At 38.2% G+C, this 19,887-nt stretch overlaps 1 protein-coding gene across 8 annotated transcripts in view; it reads right to left on the bottom strand.

The window, feature by feature from the left end:
* Ncoa2 (nuclear receptor coactivator 2) overlaps positions 1-19,887 on the bottom strand; it is a 278,129-nt gene that overhangs the window by 46,732 nt on the left and 211,510 nt on the right. For all 8 annotated transcript variants that reach the window (XM_063257438.1, XM_063257437.1, XM_023561717.2 and 5 more), the window contains 3 exons: positions 7,402-7,505; positions 3,772-3,949; positions 418-606 (listed from right to left, as the gene is read on the bottom strand). In XM_063257438.1, coding sequence (XP_063113508.1) covers positions 418-606; positions 3,772-3,949; positions 7,402-7,505 — 471 coding nt within the window. The remainder of the gene's footprint in view (positions 1-417; positions 607-3,771; positions 3,950-7,401; positions 7,506-19,887) is intronic.

Raw genomic sequence — 19,887 nt, forward strand, 5'->3', positions numbered from 1 at the left:
TGATTCAAACAGATTTGAACATTCATGATTGCACAATTATATAAATGGTTAAGGGACGATGAGAAAAAAAAAATCATGTTCCTCAGCTTTTCACTGGTTTTATTTGCTCTATAACTAAAGTGAGAGAGGGCTATGGAGAGGGAGAGCATGCTGTGCAGGACAAGCTGGGAACAGGTGATGCAAGTACATCCACTATACTAAATCCCTGGGCAATCCCAGCAAATTTTACTGGACATCACATTTCTATACACTCAGAAGTTGAATTTATCACAAAAAAGCAGTAAATACTGAAAAGACAAAAGAAATAGGTTTTGAATTTTTCTGTGTGTGACCGCTAGTTTTAAAACAATTATGTGTGAAAGGAGTGGTACAAGAGTAAACACAAAGACACAAGAGATAGCCTCGCGCTTGTCCTACCTTCTCCTTCCTCTTTGATGGACTTTGGTTGAGAGACAGCAAAGCACTGCATAGTTTCGTACTTCTGATGTGCTTCCTGGTTATCGTGCCCTTCCTCCTCTGATTCAGGTAAGGGTTTGACCAGCATCCGACAGTTGAAAGTATGGCTGTTCCGCCTAGGAGGCTCTCCAGACCAAGATCCCCCATTCACTAACAAGGCAAAATAACCCAGTATTATAAAGAAACCAACCCCAGATCCCTGCTGCTGAATTAGGAAAAGAGTGTAGAAAAATGTGGTTACTTTACATTTACAAAGTGCCTTCTACTTTTCTAAATACTTTCATAATCTAGAGGGGAAAATATTCTTCACAGTTTAACAACCTGGGAACATTCTTAGGATTTTCAAAAAGTCTTCTATACCTTTTAATTTTCTCCCAGGCTGCTTCCCTTCAAGTTCTTGCCTTGATTATTTGTTATCAGAATGCCACAGTTTCTAGTTTTTCTATTTTTGATTTCTTGGAAATTTAGTTCAATCTAATTGCATTCCAGTTTTAGATGTGTGACCCCTACTCAGAACTCTGTAAACGGCACCAACTGGCAAGTGCTTCAAAGAACGTGGACTTAATGTAGTGCAGAGCACAAAGCCCATTTCAACACATAAATCATAGGCTATGACCAGATCTTTAACACAGTCCCCCCCTGGATACCTGTTCCTGCTGCTACCTGACCTAAAATATGAGGCTGATATTTTCTCTCCTTCCAAAGGTACTTGTGCTGTAAGGCTGAGATCGTAGGAAACATTCAGGCATTTACACTGCCTCCTCCTACGGATCTTTCTTTACTTATATTCTAGAGGCATTTTACTGTGAGCTCTGCAACCTGGTTGTTCCTGAATTATTGCCATTTTTCTTAACTGGTTCATGTGTATTTCCCCAGTATAACTGAAAAATTCTTCAAGACACATGTTGGCATTTATTTCAAGTGAAAAACTATTTCATACATCTTCTATTTTTTTTTTTTTTGTCTTTTTTTTTTGAGACAGAGTCTCACTATGCAGTTTAGGCTGGAGTTGAACTTACTTTATAGCTCAGGTTGGCCTCAAACTATCAGAGACCCTTTTGTCTCAGCCTCCCAAGTGCTGGGATTACAGGCTTGCATCACCTCACCTGGCCTACATCTTCTACTTAATAGTCTTGAAACTAGAAGATGTACATATTAACTCAATAAAGATATAAAACTAAATGACAGATAGGAAAGAATGACTGATTTTGGATATTAAAATGTAATTCTAGGCCAGATGAGAAAACTGACAAGGAAGTTACTCCAAGAGCTGGAATCAAAATCAGTCTTAGCCAGGGACATAGTTCAGTGGCATGAGCACTTGCCTAACAAGCGCAAGGTCCTGAGTTCGATCCCCCGTACCAAAAAAATCAGTCTTAGGTTTCTTTTTGCTGTTCTCTTCTTTACTGTTCCATACACTTTTTTAAAAAAACACTGGGACCAGAAGGACAATGAAACAGAATGAAAAAGAAGTAATCCATTTAGAAAAGCAAATGTATCTCCAAAATCACAGGTTAGAGAAAATGGAAAGGACAGGAAGTGCCATAGCGAGTCCCGCACTAAACCTACGACCATTAGGCTACAGAGGATGAAAAAGGAAACAAGCCTCAGACAGAAAAGTGACCATCCAATCAACTGAAACAAATTATCTTTAAATTATAGAAGGCACTACAGCTGGCTTTCTATGTCTTTCAGACATTCAGAAAGTTTATTCCGCTATCAACACTTGTAAAAGCCTCATTTACATAATGAATACTACAAAGAGCAAAGAAGAAAGATAGAGTTCTTATTCAGGTTAATAAGTTGAAAGTTTAAAAAAAGGTACAATATAAAGAAAGGCAAAGAAGTCTTTATACGAGTGAATTAATAAGTATTGATCCTTTGAGAAAGCCACAAAATTACTGAACAGATCTGAAAATATTAGTTACTTAAAGTAAGAAATCCACTTTCCTATTCATTACTAGAGAATATAATAAAGGAATCCCACAAAAGAATTCATACATTTTGTATTACTTTTGCAATTACTTTGAACAAAGGGTTATCCTATCAAGGAAAAGCTAGCCATAATGGAATTTGAAAAGGATTTTTTCCTATTTATGGTACTAAAAATAAGACCTGGTAACAGAAATAGTTTTAAGAAAAAGAACAGAAACACTCGACAACTTAGGACTTGACCTCATTCTGTATTCTAATACACACTTCTTTTTATCCATGAAGGTGTTCTTTGCATCATCGGTTTAAGTGAGAATATTAAGAAAAGAACTACTGAGTAAGTGGGAACAGCAATAATTTAATGCAGCAACTAAGGTGGGTTCATGCTGTGAGTCACCCACTTTAGAATTCAGCCCTCCGTCATCATACACACTTCCAGGCAGCAACTGCAAAATAAGGTAAAGACGTCAGGCCATTGGTGACAGGCTGAGCAGGCTAAGGAGGCAGTGCACAGGGGAGCTACTCGGGAGTCTGGCATGAAAGTGACGGCTTGGGCTATAGGACCAATATATGGGATCTGTCTATGCTATGTTGTTCCTTAATGTTTGAATGTAGAGTACACATACATCATACCCTTTCTGCAGGTAGGATTCAAAATGAGTCAATCTCAAACTTCTCCTAACCTCCTATTTTTCTGTTACAAAGAAAAAAAAAAAAAAACAAAAAACAAACAAAAAAAAAAAACACTGGCCAGATGTGAGTTAGCACTGGATAGGGTGAGGCAATTTGTTACCTTCTTAAAAAAACAACAGAGCCAGGCATGGTGGCATATACCTGTAATCCTAGCACTCAGGAGGCTGAGGCAAGATTGTTCCAAGTTAGAGACCAGCATGGGCTACAAAGTGATCTCAAAGCCAGCCTGAACTGTATAGCAAGACCCTGTCTCAAAAAGACACAACAAAACACAAAACCAGAAACAAATTCATGGAAACAGCTGCAATGGGTACTTTTCTGAGTCATTTTCATTTATTTTAAATGTGGTTTATGATCAAAATGATCATTCATTCAAGACTAGTTCTAAGCTTGAATACTTAATACAAGGCCTCCAAAAAAACCTACCTAGCTTCTTGTACCCCCAACTGATATAATGCAGTTTTTGAGTCAGGGTCTTGCTATGTAGTTCAGGCTGGCCTTGAAGTCAATCTTTTAGTACAGGCTGGCCTTGAACTCACAGCAGTCCTCCTGCCTTAGCCTCCTGAGTGCTGGGATTATAGGTGTATGTCACCATACCTGGTTTATAATGCAGTTTTATCCACTTCAACTGAGACAGTGTGTGTGAATGGGGTGGGGGATAAGGAGGAGGCCCAGCAGACAATCATTTACCTATAGACTTTGGCAGCAGGTTTTTGACAAATTCAGTGTGGTCCCCAACATGCAGGATGCTATATACACTTTTGTTCATCAGCTCTTCTTGGTTATACCTTAGATACTGTGTCACATTCTCTGAAACAAACACCACGTTGCCTTCCAGGTTCACTACAAAGAAGAACCCATCCAGGGCCTAAGGGAAAAGATACGAACTGTTTTAGCAAGAACACAACATAAAATTATATGCAACTGTTAAGAAGGGAATGAGCCCTTAAAGGAAACCCTTAATTCACAGGTGGTAAGAGGCCTCCTGCCCTTTCCCTAGTTTTCAGAAGCAGCATATTTCCTCTCAGGAAGCAGAAACTATACTATTTTAGTGAGAGAGAGAGGCTAGAACAGGGTTTCTTGTCATAACTTAAACAACAATTACTGTTAATATACAGGAGGATCAATCTTGCCAGATAAAGCATCCAGATTTTTATCTCTATTTTCAGAAAGAGATTGGTGTACCTCACAGGGTTAAAAGCAACTTTCATGTTGGCTACCAATCCAATATATAATTGTTTTGTTCTATGGTTTTTCATGTTATACATGGGGAAAAAGAGGTCAGTGGCAATTTGTTTTGGTTTAAAAGTATCAAGGGAAAATAATCCCTCAATTTTATTACTTTTAAAGCTGCAAATGATATTAGAACTTTAAAGAGACATTAGTCCTTTATTGTGTGAGACTAAGATGCAAGTTTCTAAATTACCTATAAAATAATAGTGTGCTTCCCACAACACATCACTTTAGTCTGCTTTAGGAAAGAGACAAAAAAGAATTGAAGCTCTTTCCAGGTAGTAGACATAATAGTACTATGCTTATTATGTATCGTGTTATTCCAACATTTATAATTCTGGAAGATCTTTCTTTCTTTCTTGATTGCTTGCTTTTTGAGATAAGGTTTTTCCACGTAGTTCAGAGTGGCCTTGAACTCATTATGCAGTCCAAGCTGACCTCAAATTCATGGAGAACTTCCTGCCTCAGCCTCTCAAATGTTGGGATTACAGGTATATATCACCATACCCAGCTATCCTTCCCAATTTAAAGAAGAGGAAATGGGGGCTCAGAAAGGTTAGGTGATTGCCCAAAATCGTATAACTTGTCAATGGCAGAGTCGGAATTCAAATCCTGACAGACACAATTCTGAAGCTCAAGCTTCCAATTTCTGAGCAGCAGTGTGGTCTCTTCCAATAGTCAACCCGTCCCACTACATTTGTGTGGGCCATGATATGCTTTTCTTAAATCTTCTGTAAGGTTTTCTCAGAGTAGGCTGGTACTAACCCTTGAGAACTGTGTGTACATGTATGTACTGGCAGGGCGTTCAGGAAGGTAATCACCTGATTTTGACTGGTTATGGGCCAAGTATCCCTTTTAAACTCATTGTGTTAGATACACATTAAACAGAGATTTTCATAATTATATTACCTATAGTTCACTTTTGCAAGTACATACTGTTTCCTACTGCTCTGCAAATGGATTGATCTGTGGCCTAATAAAACTGAAATTTCATCTCATAAAGTTACTTTTTTTAAAAGCTCACTATGATATGCTCTGACTTGGTTTTGTTGCCTAGCAACCGCTACGCTATGATGTAAGCCATGAGTGTGCATCTATGCCTAGGAACAGTTTCACAAGAATGGGTTTTCTGTTTAAATGATCTCATGTAAACAGGGGCAAAAAATTTAAATTCAAACCATAAGTCATTAGATTCAAACACTATCTTTAACACTGAGCACTAAAGTCCTGCCACATAGACACAGTGCTCAATGCAGTGAATTTCTGATGTCATTCTGAAACAGCAAAAATATCTATCTGATTTTATAAGCAGGTCCACTGACATCTTACAAGCTGATTATCTACTTAGTGAACTCAATCTCAAAGGGCTTGAATCATAGTTTTGTGCTTATGCCAAGCATTTCTTTTGTCTCAAAAGTCTTCCCAGGAGTTTTTACTCTAATTTTGCCCACCAGAAATAATGAATAAACACAGGCATACAAAAATTTCCCAAATGTAACTATCTAGCTTACTCTAATTTTCAAATTAACTTTCTATTTCTAATTCTAAAGTTCTTCCAAAGGAAATTACCCACTTACTTTCATATAATTCTAAACAATCCACCTAGTTATAGTGTTCATTATCTGCTTCTAGGAACCAAGTAGAAAACAGCACTCTCTGGTCTTCCACTGTCTCTCTGAGAATTTAAAATCAGGTTAAATGTATTAAACGTATTTGTATTTTTATCCAGGCATGGTGGCACATGCCTGTAATCCCAGCACTTGGGAGGCTAAAGCAAGAGGATCATTGCCAGTTCAAGACCAGCCTGGGCTACAAAGTCAGCTCAAGCCCAGCCTAAACTGCATAGAGAGATGCTGTCTCAAAAATACAAAAAAAAGTGTATTTTTTCCCTGGAAATTATAGCTGAATGTTTTTAAACTAGTGATTCAAGAGAAGATAAACAGCTACCAACACCAAGTCATTTAAAGGCTTTTGGCCTTTAAATTTTTTGAAACAAAGAGGAGACTTCTCTCTCAGCAGGTCCAGCCCTAAGGAATGAATTCTGTCATTGTAAACACAAAGACTGGGTCAGATGGTCTTTAACCTTTTCTTTTTCTCTCCCACCTATGACCCCCAATTACTTGGTCAATTTTTATAGAATTAGATTCTCTAAAAATAAAAATCACATGCAATAACTAAGAAAAGGTGGCAACAAAGTCAAGAGAAAATTGGTTATCTTTGTTTTAAAAATCATAATTTCTTATATATGTATGGTGGGTGCAACAAGCTTCTGCTATAATGATAGCATTGTAAGCTCTGGTTATGCAGTATTTTTCAACCCCATCATATTATCAGCAAAGAAAATTATCTTAAGAACTGACATAATTTATGTCTCAAGGTTCCTGCTTCTTATTATGGTCACTGACCTTCCCCCACCATTCTACTATAGCCTACATCTTGAATTTTTATTTTGGAACAGGAATAGCAAAGCATTTGGTATTTAGTACTTGTTAGTAAGATAGGAAAACATCATGTTACAAATTCTAAGAAGTAGCTGGCCATAAAGTTTCCCAAAGTTAATAAAAAGAGGCAGTCAATCAACTATTACACTGTGTTCATCTTAGAAGTTCCTTCTGCCTATTCTTTCAGTTTTCATTTTTTATGAGATAAAAAAGTGAGTTTGAAGTACCATGCATAGAAAGTAGAAGTCTCCTCTTTGTTTCTAAAAATTTAAACTATATATATATAGTCAGAGGTACATGGTACATATAGAATTTAAAATTTTGGAGAACATATCAAACTAAAGTATACTACAGCATTTAACAGTACTTGTGAATACAATTTTCCAAAATAAACGCTCAACTATCGATTAAAACCTGTCAATTTATTTTCTCATCTGGTTAAATTCTATACTGTTAAGTTTCAAACAAACATGCTAGTGGCAGGTGCTAGAACATACACAGATAACATATGTACATGTTAGTAAGCTCAACAGGCCTGTACTGCAGTACTAATGTGGGTTTTCCTTAAATTATATTCTCCTGCAGTTAACAACACGTGAACATCAATGACAATTTAGAATGCAGAACCAAAACGAAGGCACGCTACCTCAAGCATCATGGGCCCCAGCGCATCCTTGTCGATGACACCCTGCCCTGTGGATGATACATCTGACTTCTGTACTTCATCTATGTTGGCAGCTGCTGCTTTCTCTGCAACAAATATAATTGTGAATGAAATGGTTGTGCTATTTCAAGGGCAAAATGACACAGAAATATTTTTACTGTAATGATTTCTAAAACTCTCTGGTGTGATCAGATCTTACTAGAAAAGAATATATCCCCACTGACCCTGAGTGGGAGAAAAGGCTGGAAGCAGGAACCAGGCATTAACTTTTCACCTCCAGAATCCATGGCCCTGATCTCCTTTTGGGCTGCTGTGTAAATGAGTTTAGAGGTTTCATGCTAGTCCCTGACAGGCATTTTTGCACGTTATGAAACCACTGTACACTATGGCACAATTAGTTTCTACTCAAGAGAGTCCCAAAACTAGGATAAAGGAGGGCCTGTTGCTCACGATTCAGTAGCACAACCAGAGATATATCTGTACATATTTGATGAAGAGTATCAAGAATTCCTGACCTGCTACAGTTGTCCCTCCCTGACACTCTACAGAGTCTGTCTGGACTCTTCCTCAACTGTTCCACTTCTGCTTACATTTACATTTAAACTGATCAGGAAAGATTTGGTGCCTGACTTATTCAAAGGGCTTAAGGATTTAACATGGAGGGAAGAGACATCCTATCAGGCATCTAGAGGATGTCCTCTGATCTAGAGGCATACGGCATGTGCTCTTGGGCTGAGACTGGCAAGGCTCACAAGGCCAGATGACATTCCACCACAGATGAAACTATTGGGGGGGGGGAGAAACTCCGGGGGAGAAAGAGATGCATATTTATCAATATATGTGTAAGCTAGCTATTTCAAGAACATGAAAAAAAGCTTAGAGTGTAACCAATACATATCAACAACCTGCTAGAAAACAACACAAAAGCAATGTGTCAATTTATTTATTCCTGAATAAATTATATGCTTGTTTACACTGAATGTTATCACTGCAATTTAATGAAAAACAAAACAAATTGTAATTCAATTTAGCATTCATGATCAACTGCTTTCATGACTTTTGTGAATTTTTTCTTTAAAGATTTTTATGCAGCACTTAGAAATTTGTAAAGGCTAATTTATGAAACTTAAAAAATAATTAGCAATCATCCAAGTCCTCTAAATCTTGCTATTCCCATCCCTGATGGAGACTTTTTGTGATGAATATTTATCAGTGGACTTGGAAGAGGACTCCAATCAAGCCACTTCTAAGGCTTCAGTTTCCTTTCCTGCCTTCTACACATCATGGGCTAAGCAAAGAATAACTGGAATGATATGTAAAACACACTTTAAAAATTACAAAATTGCTTGTAGATGTAACTTACTATTAGCACATACTATCTGTATTTACTAGTTCTTCCGCACTGAGTTCCACATGTAATTTTTTGGGGGCAGAGTTTGGGCAGACCATATCTAGTTTTTCAATTACTACTTCTTTGAAGCATCAACTCTTGAGAGGTAAAACTTATAAATGCAAGTAAGACTTGTCTGGTACTTTTACAACTCAGAAGTGTGCAGATTCTCCCCTGCCAACGGGCCCTTAATGCCTGCTCTCTACAGACTTGATCTCATCCAAATTTCCCACCAGTTGGTTGTTAGAGTGGGAGGTTTGCTAGGACTGCCAGCCACAAAACACAGCACTGTCTCAGCCAATTACTGATTAGGATCTTCTTGTTGCTAATGTAACTGTACCCTGGGGCATGTTTTCAGTTTTCTTTCCCCCAGTTTACTCTACATTTCTCGTTAGGTTTTGTTCAATATCCTACCCATCAGAAAAAGACAGGATGGGCACCATCACTTGCTCCCTCATCTAGTTTTCAGGGAACAGTTTGCTAGAAAGCTGTCCTAGACTTAGCTTATGTTCCATGACCTACTCACACAGCCCTCTGTGGAGCCCCCTTGGAATGAACAGGGTTCCTGGACCCCTCTTAACCGCGCTGCATTATGCAGGTCCTAGCACACCTCAGACTGAAGGCTCTGGGAGCTTAATACAAAATCTCGACACCTGTGTAGTAAACATTAGGGACTGTAGAGGTCCTCTGGATTCCTATTCCTGCTGTGCCTTCTAACAGGAGGAGCTGCCTGCAGCCTTTGCTCTGCTCGCTGCTGTCTGTGGCATTCCCTTCCCAGAAGCATTCTTAGGCAGCACCAATGATTCTCAGCTCTGTGACACAGACTGAATTCTGTAACACAGATTTATTCTCTGAATAAAAGCCTGGCTCACTCCTAGGGAGTATGTATTCCCACTATCCTCCCAGCAATGCCCCTAGTTCAGTTTTCCAAAAATATTTGGTGCCTGCCTGCCTGGCTAGACACTCACAGGCACTAGGATCCTAGAAGCATAGCCGCAGGTGAAGTTGCAGAGCCTGACTGTGAAGCTCTGAGTTCAAGCCCAGTTTCATAAAGAGGAAGAAGAAAGAACAAGTAAAAGAATAAGAGAAAGACAATTTTAAAAATGGAAATTAACGATGCTGGGGGAGAGTGAGTGCTGAAATAACAGCTGCTCATCCAAAGGCAACTCTGTCCCTACTACTGATCACTAGAAAACTGCAAGCTATTGTCACGTAAGATTCGGAAGCCACAACAGTAGGAAATTACAGTTTTTTGTGGTGTCCACAGTACTGTTCTATTTTAGGGTAAATACAAAATAATGTTTCTGTTAATAGTCTACTTTGGGCTGTTGTAAAGCCAATCTCTGGGCTTTGTGAAACATTTATATCTTTTTTGGTATGGAGACTCAAATAAAGGGCCTTGCATTTGCCAAGTAGGCACTAAGCCACTGAATTACATTTCTGTCCCTGTGACACATTTATATTTTGAGGATCTGATCATCTTTTTGAGAACCAGAATTCATCCTCTAATATTTTTTGCAGAATAAAAAAGTTTTACTCAGACAACTCAGTCAGGCAGGTTTCTAAACTAGCAGTGGTGGAGTCTAAGCATTCTAAATACTTTAGCAAAATGCTGAGGCAAACCATTTGTGACTTTTATCAGAAAATACACAGAATCAGGACCAACTGGGTATAATATTCTATTACTGGTAATTTACATAACAGATATAATTTGGGGTAAGAGTCTAAAGTCTAAATTAAGAGATAATTTAGATGTGACATAACATATACATGGAGAACTAGTGGAAAGCCTGAATAAAAAGTGTTTTCACCTTGAAATAGTATGTATAATGACAAAATATACAGTTTTTTGAGTATATAATATTCAACTGATAAATCTTTTTTAAAAAAGCAGCCGCTGATATGAGTAAGAGGACAAGCAGCCTCTCTGAGCCACGCAAGGAGACAGAAGATGGCTTTGGGAGGGCTTCAGTGGGCACTGAGTGCATAGCTGATGGAAACCCAGCAAACTACAATTGTCACCTGAGAGCCCATAGCTTTTTTTTTTGAGACAGTGCCCTGCTATGCAGTTCAGCCTGCTCTTGAACTCAAAGCAATCCTCCTGCCTCAGTCTCCTGAGTGTTGGAATTATGGACATGTGCCACCATGCCTGGAGAGCTCATGCTTTAGCCAGGAAGGCAAAACAACTCAATGAACCAATGAGAACAACAAAAGGCTATTATAACCTCCTAGGAATAAACTTCAAGCTCAAAAAAGAGAGAAAGATGGCCTGACATAGCTGAAAATATTTACAAACCTAGTGGATTTTGTGGGTTTTTCAAGGGAATGGGAACAAGAAGACGGGGCAATGCATCTGTGGTGTTGTGCCATCAGGAATCTTAGGCCTCAGTGTGAATACTTAGGAAAATTACCCCAAAAGCTCTCACCTTACCTACAGCTCTACCAATTTTTGCCTGAAAATGAAACAAATCTTTTCATGGGATCAATTTGAAATTATTTTAGAGGAACATGTGACTTGAAAGAAAGCCCCAGAGTGGTTCTACAAGATTAATTTCAAGGGAACTTTTAAAAATTGAAATGTTTACACAAATGCAATTTATGTATATTATGAGTGGGAAATTTTCAGCACCTGTGACTAAACAAGTGCAAGCCAAAGGGTAAGAACTCAGTGCTTTTCAATCCTGCCCTCAAAAGAATGTTTGGAATATATGTATTTTCTAGCCAATTTGTTATCTAGTTTTCAATTCTGTATTGAATTTGTGCTTTGACCATTTCGTAATATTAGAAAGAAAAAAATCAATAATATGAAGTGACAGAAAATACCCAGAAAGATGGTTTTACCAATGTAACTGGAATCTAAATGAAATTTGGGTACTTTTCATGGAATAACTACCATCCCTGTTATATGTTCACTTGAATTTTGAAATTAAACAGGAGGAGGAAGGGGAGAAGGAGAGATAGACTTCTTTGAGTTACACTTACACTGTTTTGCTAACTGGAAATATACTGGTATTTTATTTTTATAATATACTGGCTATCTTGACAGAGAATTTCAGTAATGAGTATTCTATTTTTATGTGGCAGATAAAAATAAGTTTAAATCCTTGGATATATTTACCTTTCCGTAAGTACAACATAACTATACTAAAACACTATTTTAATATTTTTAAATTAGGCAATTTTCTTAGCAGTCACAAACTATATTTAGTTTTCTATATTTTGCATCCATTAACCATAAAATATATTGTGACAAAAATATCCTTCAGTGAAGTCAACAGTAGAAAGCTAGTCCCTAAGTTTAATATGATCACAACTTTATAAATCTTATTATAGATAGAACTCTTACACTGAAGAAAGAGATGCTAAAATTTAATTTTCAGAGCCTAAGGAAAGATCTGTCTCTGTGTCTTGACTTTATCACACCTTCCTACTGCACTGTAATCATTAAAGTTATTCTTTTCAATATGACCTAAAAGAACAACAATGAAAATAACTTTTTCTTCACTCTGAAAAACATTTTTAAAAATCATAAAATAATTATGATCTTTTAATAGCACCATTTTATAAACCAAAACCCCGCTGAATGGAGAGACTGTCCAAAGATGCCTCTATAATCTGTCTCTATCTTTTTCTTCCTGGGTGGCTGCTTCAAGAGTAGTCCCTTTGGTTCTCTCTCCATTTGCCTCTCTACAGAAATCCAACACTAATTAATTAGATTTCTACTTTCAAAGCAAAGAACAAAACTCTGTCTCTTCAGGGACTGTGTTAAGATGAGTCATACCACAAACTGGGGGAAAATCATTAATATTATATTCCATATGGTTTGAGTGTGTGTGTCTTTTTTTGAGACAAGGTTTCACTATGCAGGTCAGGCTGGCTTTGAACTCACTTTGTAGCCCAGGCTGGCCTCAAACTTGCAGCAATCCTCTTACCTCAGCCTCCTGAGTGCTAGGGAGGTATGTACTACTAGACTTGGCCCTTCACACATTTTTTTATAAGTAGCTATTATTTGTATTTTCTCTCCGAACAAAAGAAGGTGAAGCATTTCATTTCTAGAGGTAAAACTAATTCAAATATACATGGAAAAACATTTTTTTAAAGCATTTGGATTAAACTGCCCTTTATTACTGGCATGTAAAAAACATACATTTGTAAGTAAAATTCCAGTTTTTCTAGTAAGAACCATAAATCAGAAATTGATCCCAGAAAACAAAATTATCTCTTAAAAAACTACATTAGATATTTGTAATTATGAAGTACTTTTAAAAAAGACTTTAATGTATTCCTCTAGAATACATTTACTGGGTTGGGGATTTAGCTCAGTGGCATAAGCGCCTGCCTTGCAAGCAGGCAGTCGTGAGTTCAGTCCCGATACCGATAAAAAGGAAAAAAACCAAAAAAAAAAAAAAAAAAAAAAAAAAGAATACATTTACTGGTTTTGGATAATATATTAACTTTCATATATTAGAGAGTCTTGTCTATTTGTTAGATAACTGCACCAAACACACAAATTCAGTCTTTCCAGAAAATGCTAGCAAAACAGTCCCGTCCCTTCACCAGGAAGGCAGTGAGGACTCTAATTAGAACAGCCACATCGCTGTTCTAATTAGAGCAGAGGAGTGGCCACTACCACTGATCCTCAGTGACCTGCACACCTTCTAGCACTCACCCATTACAGGGACAGGGTGATACTGCCATTATAGTATAAGTTAATATTCTCTCTCTCTCTCTCTCTCTCTCTCTCTGTCTTTCTCTCTCAATCACTTAAGAGGCTATGGAAAAGATGTGAATATTAGTCTTCTTTAAAAAGTCAGAATTCAAACATTAGCACTCACACTGTAAAAATACATCAACTGAGAAGTAATCCACAGGGTATTGATACATATACAGTATAGAAGAATTTTCCCACTGCTCCTGTTTAGATAACCCTGATATGAAAGTCAATTGAAAGTTTGTTATTTCTATATGTGGTCAAGCATGAAGACAGTTGCTTTTACCGAACCCGTGTTATTTAAAGTATTATAATTCCTGTCCAAAATGGAACCTGATACTTTGTGTAGATCTTATAATTAATTCTACTGCTTCAAAATGAGTAAAATCACTCACCTAAAAATCTATCAATTTTTCAGTGGACTGACATCAAACACAAGTCTAATCACCTCTGCAACAAATTTTAAGACTCTACTGGGAATACAGCCACAATTTCCATCTTTTCTTGCATTCTGAAATTGGATGGTTTCAGCTGAAGCAATTGTCAGAGACCTATACAGAGTCACTGAAACAATGACAAGCAGTTTCTGGCCAAGCATCATAGGTTAAATATTACAGAAAAAGTTACACAGCATCTCAAAGGTTTTAGAAGGTAAAATGGGAGAATTATGCATCTGCACCCAACTAAAATTAGAAAAACCGCCATATGGCTGTGTGAAGCCAGCAGCACATTCTTATTCATTAAGAAGCATTCTGCTAAACATAAAAACACAAGGCCCTTCCTGTGCTCTCCAAATGTGTTTATCTTTTCAGCATTAATGCACTATATATCATCGAGCTGCTGAAATCTCCTGCCGTGCATATTAAAAACATGCAGCTGCACTTTCTTTAGTAGCGGGAGGAACTTAAGGCCCAAGATGCCTATCTGATACTGGCTTTCTTGTTACTGTACGATGATTTCACTTTGGCATGAAGAAATGGCAAAATTCACCATTCTCGAAGCCATCTCTACCCAGCAACACCCTTTTACACTCTGCTTCAGAGAAAGCAACAGACTTGGTTTCGTGTTCATCAGTGGCAAGACATTACTGCTTAAATCATGCTATAAGTTTGTAGCTTTTAATATTTAACATTAATGCTATTCTGTATACTTATCAAGAGAGGACAATCACTAGACTCAGTATAAGTGGTCAGGAAAATCCCCCTGTTCTTAACAACTCAATTATTATCCAGTCTGCTGTCACCCATAGGTATTTTTATTTAGTACTGTACTTCACATATTACCTATCAGTATTGAACTTAATATGTAAAATGACAGTGGATAATCTTTTATTGTGAGCCATCTAAGTAAGTAACAATTTATCAAAAGTCTCTTAAATAATCTGTTTCTATGTCCACAGTTCAAAAAAAGGTGCACAATAAATCATACATATACTGAAAGAACACATGGAAACAGCTTCAGAAGTGTTAACAAGTTAATGAACTTAAAGGCAAATATGTATTACGAAGTCTATTACGGCAGCACTCACTCATTCATGAGATCACGATGTGTCTTTACTTACATCTTCCAGAGCAATGGATTATTGAGAGTGAAATGCCAAATACCAAATGAAAATTATTAGAGCGAGTTCTAATTCACTGGACTTAGCTAGTTGAGGTTTTAGGGTTCTCCTCAGGATCTCCTTGACCTCTACAATTCAAGCACTCTCAGACTGTACAGTGGCACAGATGCCCTTCAGGGTCCTGTTGTTGCTCCACAAGGTTTAATTACATTCAGTTAGGCCTTTCCTCCATGTTTTCTCTGTGCCCCAGGCCCACCCCATCAGAAGACTTCCCTCATGGGGTGGGGCGGCTTTTCACTGCACTGTTGATTCTAACAAATTTTTTTTAAATTCACTTCTCGGCACACAGTGGGTACTCAATGCTGTGTTAATACTGAACAGTTTCACAGCTGCAGCTGAATTGAAATTCAGTTTAGCCAGGACCCAAGGATCACAAATGTGTCTTTAGAAGTATGTATCTGTTTTGAAGAGGTTTACTGTCTAGATAACACAGTAGAGTAGACTTTGCTTTTTGGAGTCAAAGCATTTGGAAAAGCCTAGATGAGAAAAATGTTCAGACTACATAGTAACGGCAGCAGAGTAATTCCAGAAGAGCAAGTGGAAGGAAGAAGAGACAAAAGGGAACAGGGAATGCAGAGGACACTCCCAAACAAACCAACATGTTAAGCCCAGATTCTCATCTAGGAAGTTATAACCGGCTTCATGTAAAAAAGTAGTTTGGGCACTAATGAGCTTTTTAATTTTTATTTTTTAAATCAAATCCTGGAATTTTCCTACTCATAGCTCTTAAATTTACAGGTAAGGGGTGTGTGTGTGTGTGTGTGTGTGTGTGTGTGTGTGGTAGTTCCATTAGCCTGAGGATACGGGTATAAAAGACCTTCTTCACCAGGTTTCTAGTCCCTCCCACACAGTGCTCTGGGAGAGCAGTTGGCCTCTAAGGATCAAGTTACCCTTGAGTCAGGAGAGGTGTCTAGGGAGTGTGATTAGCTTGAGGGAGGACTGAAATACCTGGAGGGGCTGGAAACTGAATGCCATAAAAAGGTCCAATAAAGATGCAGGAAGGAGGACAGAGTGAGTAAGAAAAAGAGGAGGGAGGGTTCATGACACCTGGGCTTCTGCCGCACCTCAAGGGTGGCTATTCAGAGGGGTGCTTCCCAGGTTGTCACCTGGCCTTCATTTGTCTTTGGGTTTCCTCTGGCCTGCTCAGGAGTCCTTTGTGCTTCCCCTGGATGTTTCACTTCTTAGGCCCGCCTGCCCTTCTCCCTGCACACTCCTCTAACCTGGGTGTCTCTTCCTTCCAGTGTCTCTCCATAGACACAGTCTCTGATGCCCTCCTAAAGAGATGCTACTTGCATGCATCCTCTTCTTCCCCGCACTGTTATTCTAACAATACCACAGAGAGGATAACACTCCTGGCTTCATTTTGCTTACTACCGTCTATTCCCAAGTCTCTCGTTCTAACACTTGCTTGAGCAATCATGGGAGGACCTTACTAAAGTGCTTTGTAAAAAGCAGGTGTTCCCAATTTAAAGTACCTACTGCAAAAACTGATAATAGAGCATAGAATCATCCAATTCTGAGATCTAAAACATTAAATTATGCTAAGTATACCTGAGTACAGAAAGCAATGCACTGATAACAATGCACAGTGCCACAGAAGATGGAAGGAGGATGGGAGGGGGTGGGAGGGACACAACATACCATGACACGGGACCAAGGAGCAGGGAGACTGTCCAGGGATCAAAGCAACCAGAATTCACCAGAACAAAGGCAATGACTGCCAGGTGAGTGCAGAGTGTCTGCGGCAAAAGCTCTGCTGACAAGGATTAGAGAGGACTAGGGTCAGAGGCATCTACTCCCTGGGACATAGGACATTCACATCCCCCAGTCAACCCTCCAGTGGCTATGAATTTGGTTCAGTCAAGACAGACTCAGCAACTTGATAACTGAAAGGAAAAATAGATGATTCGTAGGCAAACATTTAGAGAGGAAACGAAGTTGCTACACCAGATTTGGTCTTGTCTCAAACATCTGAGAAACTCTGAACAATTATAGTAGGGAGAGTTATCATTTCTTGTAACTACAACCCATTTTTTTAGTCCTTCTCTATGTTTTTCTTTATTTCTGCCTGATTCACAAAAGATCTTTTACTCTGGCTTATTTTTGTTTTTTAACCTGTAGGGAACCATCTATGGGAATGAGACTAGCTAGTTAATATATAAACACAAATGCTGTACCTTAAAAAACTGGTATTCTTACTCCAGAGAATCCCAGCCTGGGGAAGACCCAGGCATACCCTCCAGGATTTTGGAAAGAAAGGACACGTTGGAAAGTGTACTACCCTGGGTCTCCCAAATATAACTTTCTGGGGGAACACTAAAGTATCATTTTTATAATGTATAGAAACTTACTGGGCACTAATAGGGCTGTGTAGCAGTAAGGGCTCACCACACACGCAAGGTGTGTGGTCATGACACAAAGCAGTCATGAATTATTCATCTTCTATACTAAGATCATTAGGGGACCTCTTCCAAAAAAGGGGTGTCACCTGGGGGTGTCATCTTAAATTACTTATGTCAAACTGAGCAGTCTGGTGAAAGTGACCAAGTGCCTTGTTTCAAAGGTCAAACAGGTATGTAGTATTAGGAGCTTTTCAAAAATAACGTTTGATTATACAACAAAAAAAACACGATATATTAATTTTTTTTTTTTTTTGTCTTTTTGAGACGGAGTCTCACTATGCAGTTCAGGCTGGCCTTGAGCTCACTTTGTAGCCCAGGCGGGTCTCGAACTCACAACGTTCCTCCCATCTCAGCCTCCTGAGTGCTGGGATTACAGGCGTGAGCCACCATGCCCGGCTGACATATTAAATTTTTAATATATATACCTAAACTTTGCCCGATCATGGAGAATGATCATTGAATTTAGAGTAGGAGATAAGTAAAACAGTAGGTAAAAAGGAGTGGGAAGTATCTGGTAAATAATCCAAAGCAGGCTTTTCCTACTTTGCTGATATATGTTGTAGCTTTATTGTCAGTATAATATTCTAACTTCACTGGACATTCTAGAAAGAGCTCATATCAGATCTCTATTTAATAGTCACTGCATTTCATGACACCAGGAGTAGATTTAAACAAATCTTTAAAGTGACTCTTTAAATTCCTTATGATGTGAATTCTCTCCAATTTAAGCAGGAATGGCCGTGAATCATCAACCAAACTTCTACAACTATTTAAATCAGGAGGCAATTAGAAAGAAAAAAAAAAAAAAAAAAGAGGAGGGGTCAGCCTTACTTAGAAACTGACATGTCTTAACCAGGCAGAAGGAGAGGCAAGAGGGCCCTGAAAACTGCTGGCACCTGCATGTTTCAAAGCTCAACAGAAGCACAGAGGAGAGATGGCCATAATTTACACACTCAAGTCAAAGTGAAATTAACAAAGACTAACACAAAGTTTCCAACATTTGTTAAACTGACCACCTCTGCTATGAACAGATCCTCTCGTTTTCTTAATGCATGTAATTTCCAGCACAATTTGTAAATTTAGGGAAAAATACTGTGATGTCCTGTAAATTTAGTAACTCTCCAGTCTTTTACATCAGTAATATGTTCTTAAATACTATCTAAGGACTATTTAAAAATCCACTTGCAAGAAATCACGAAAACTGTAATTTGGAAACTTGGTAATTTCTTCTCCAGTAGGTTATAGAAAAGCTTAAGCCTCGATACATAGACTTAAGAGCACCGTGGCTATCAAACGACAAAACAAAAAGAAAACTTTGCAGGTGAATTATAATCATCTATATAGGCCACAGAACATCACAATTCAATAGCTTATTATAAACACACACAAAAGCACAATAGTAATTAAGTTATTCCATATTAAATTAACCAACTTAAATTAGTTAGAAATTAGTTTTGCTTTATGTGTATTAGCCACAAGAGATGTTTCCATAACATTCTACGAAACCACTCAAATAATGAAATAACATAAAATCTTCATAAAATGTTTTCTTACTTTCAATCTTAATTATCCCAATTAAGCATTCAAGTGCTAGGTAAGTTAGTATTATACAGTTGTCAGGACTGCAGGAAAGCTCTACCCAGTGGAATTGTGAAACAAGTTTTGCTTCGATGCAGATGCATATTTTGAATCCACAATCTTTGTTTTTGAAACCCTGCCTGCTAGTGACAGTTCGAAGTGAGGCAGGTAATGTGGGTGAAGGGGATGGACAGGACTACTGGGCAGGACTGCTGGGCAGGCCTATTGTCAGAGGCAGCACGAGAGCAGAAGACAGTCTTCTCTGCAGACTTAGAACCCAGACTGCAGGGGGACGTTGGACTCTTGTCATTTGTCATTCACCTGCCTTTCAAAGGAACCAAATATTATCTTAGATTTGCTTTTTCAAACTATATTGTTTTTCATTGCATCAATGGACAGTGGCTTCCCAGAGACTAGAACTGGGGCAGTTGTCAGCTTGGTATTGCCAACTGAAATATTTGGCTACTTATAGGGTTTCGTGAGAGCAAGTTCAAACATGACCTCAATCTTTCCCAAGCTTATCATAATGCTGTAAGGCTCTGCTGATTCAGCACTGCAATCTATAATCACTTGCAAAATGCCCTGCCTCACAGGGATGTTATGAGGCTTAATATAATAACACAGGTGGAACACTTTGAGCGCTACAAAAGACAGGCACTAATAATACCATTCTGCATTGATAATTACATCCAGGCTTACAAAGAATCTAATATTACAAGTACAAAGTACTTTAAATAACTTACTATAAATAACTGTATGACAAAAA

This window comes from Cavia porcellus, unplaced genomic scaffold (genome assembly GCF_034190915.1).
Source record: "Cavia porcellus strain 051 isolate PalLab524CR breed Dunkin Hartley unplaced genomic scaffold, mCavPor4.1 scaffold_10, whole genome shotgun sequence".
NCBI lineage: Eukaryota > Metazoa > Chordata > Mammalia > Rodentia > Caviidae > Cavia > Cavia porcellus.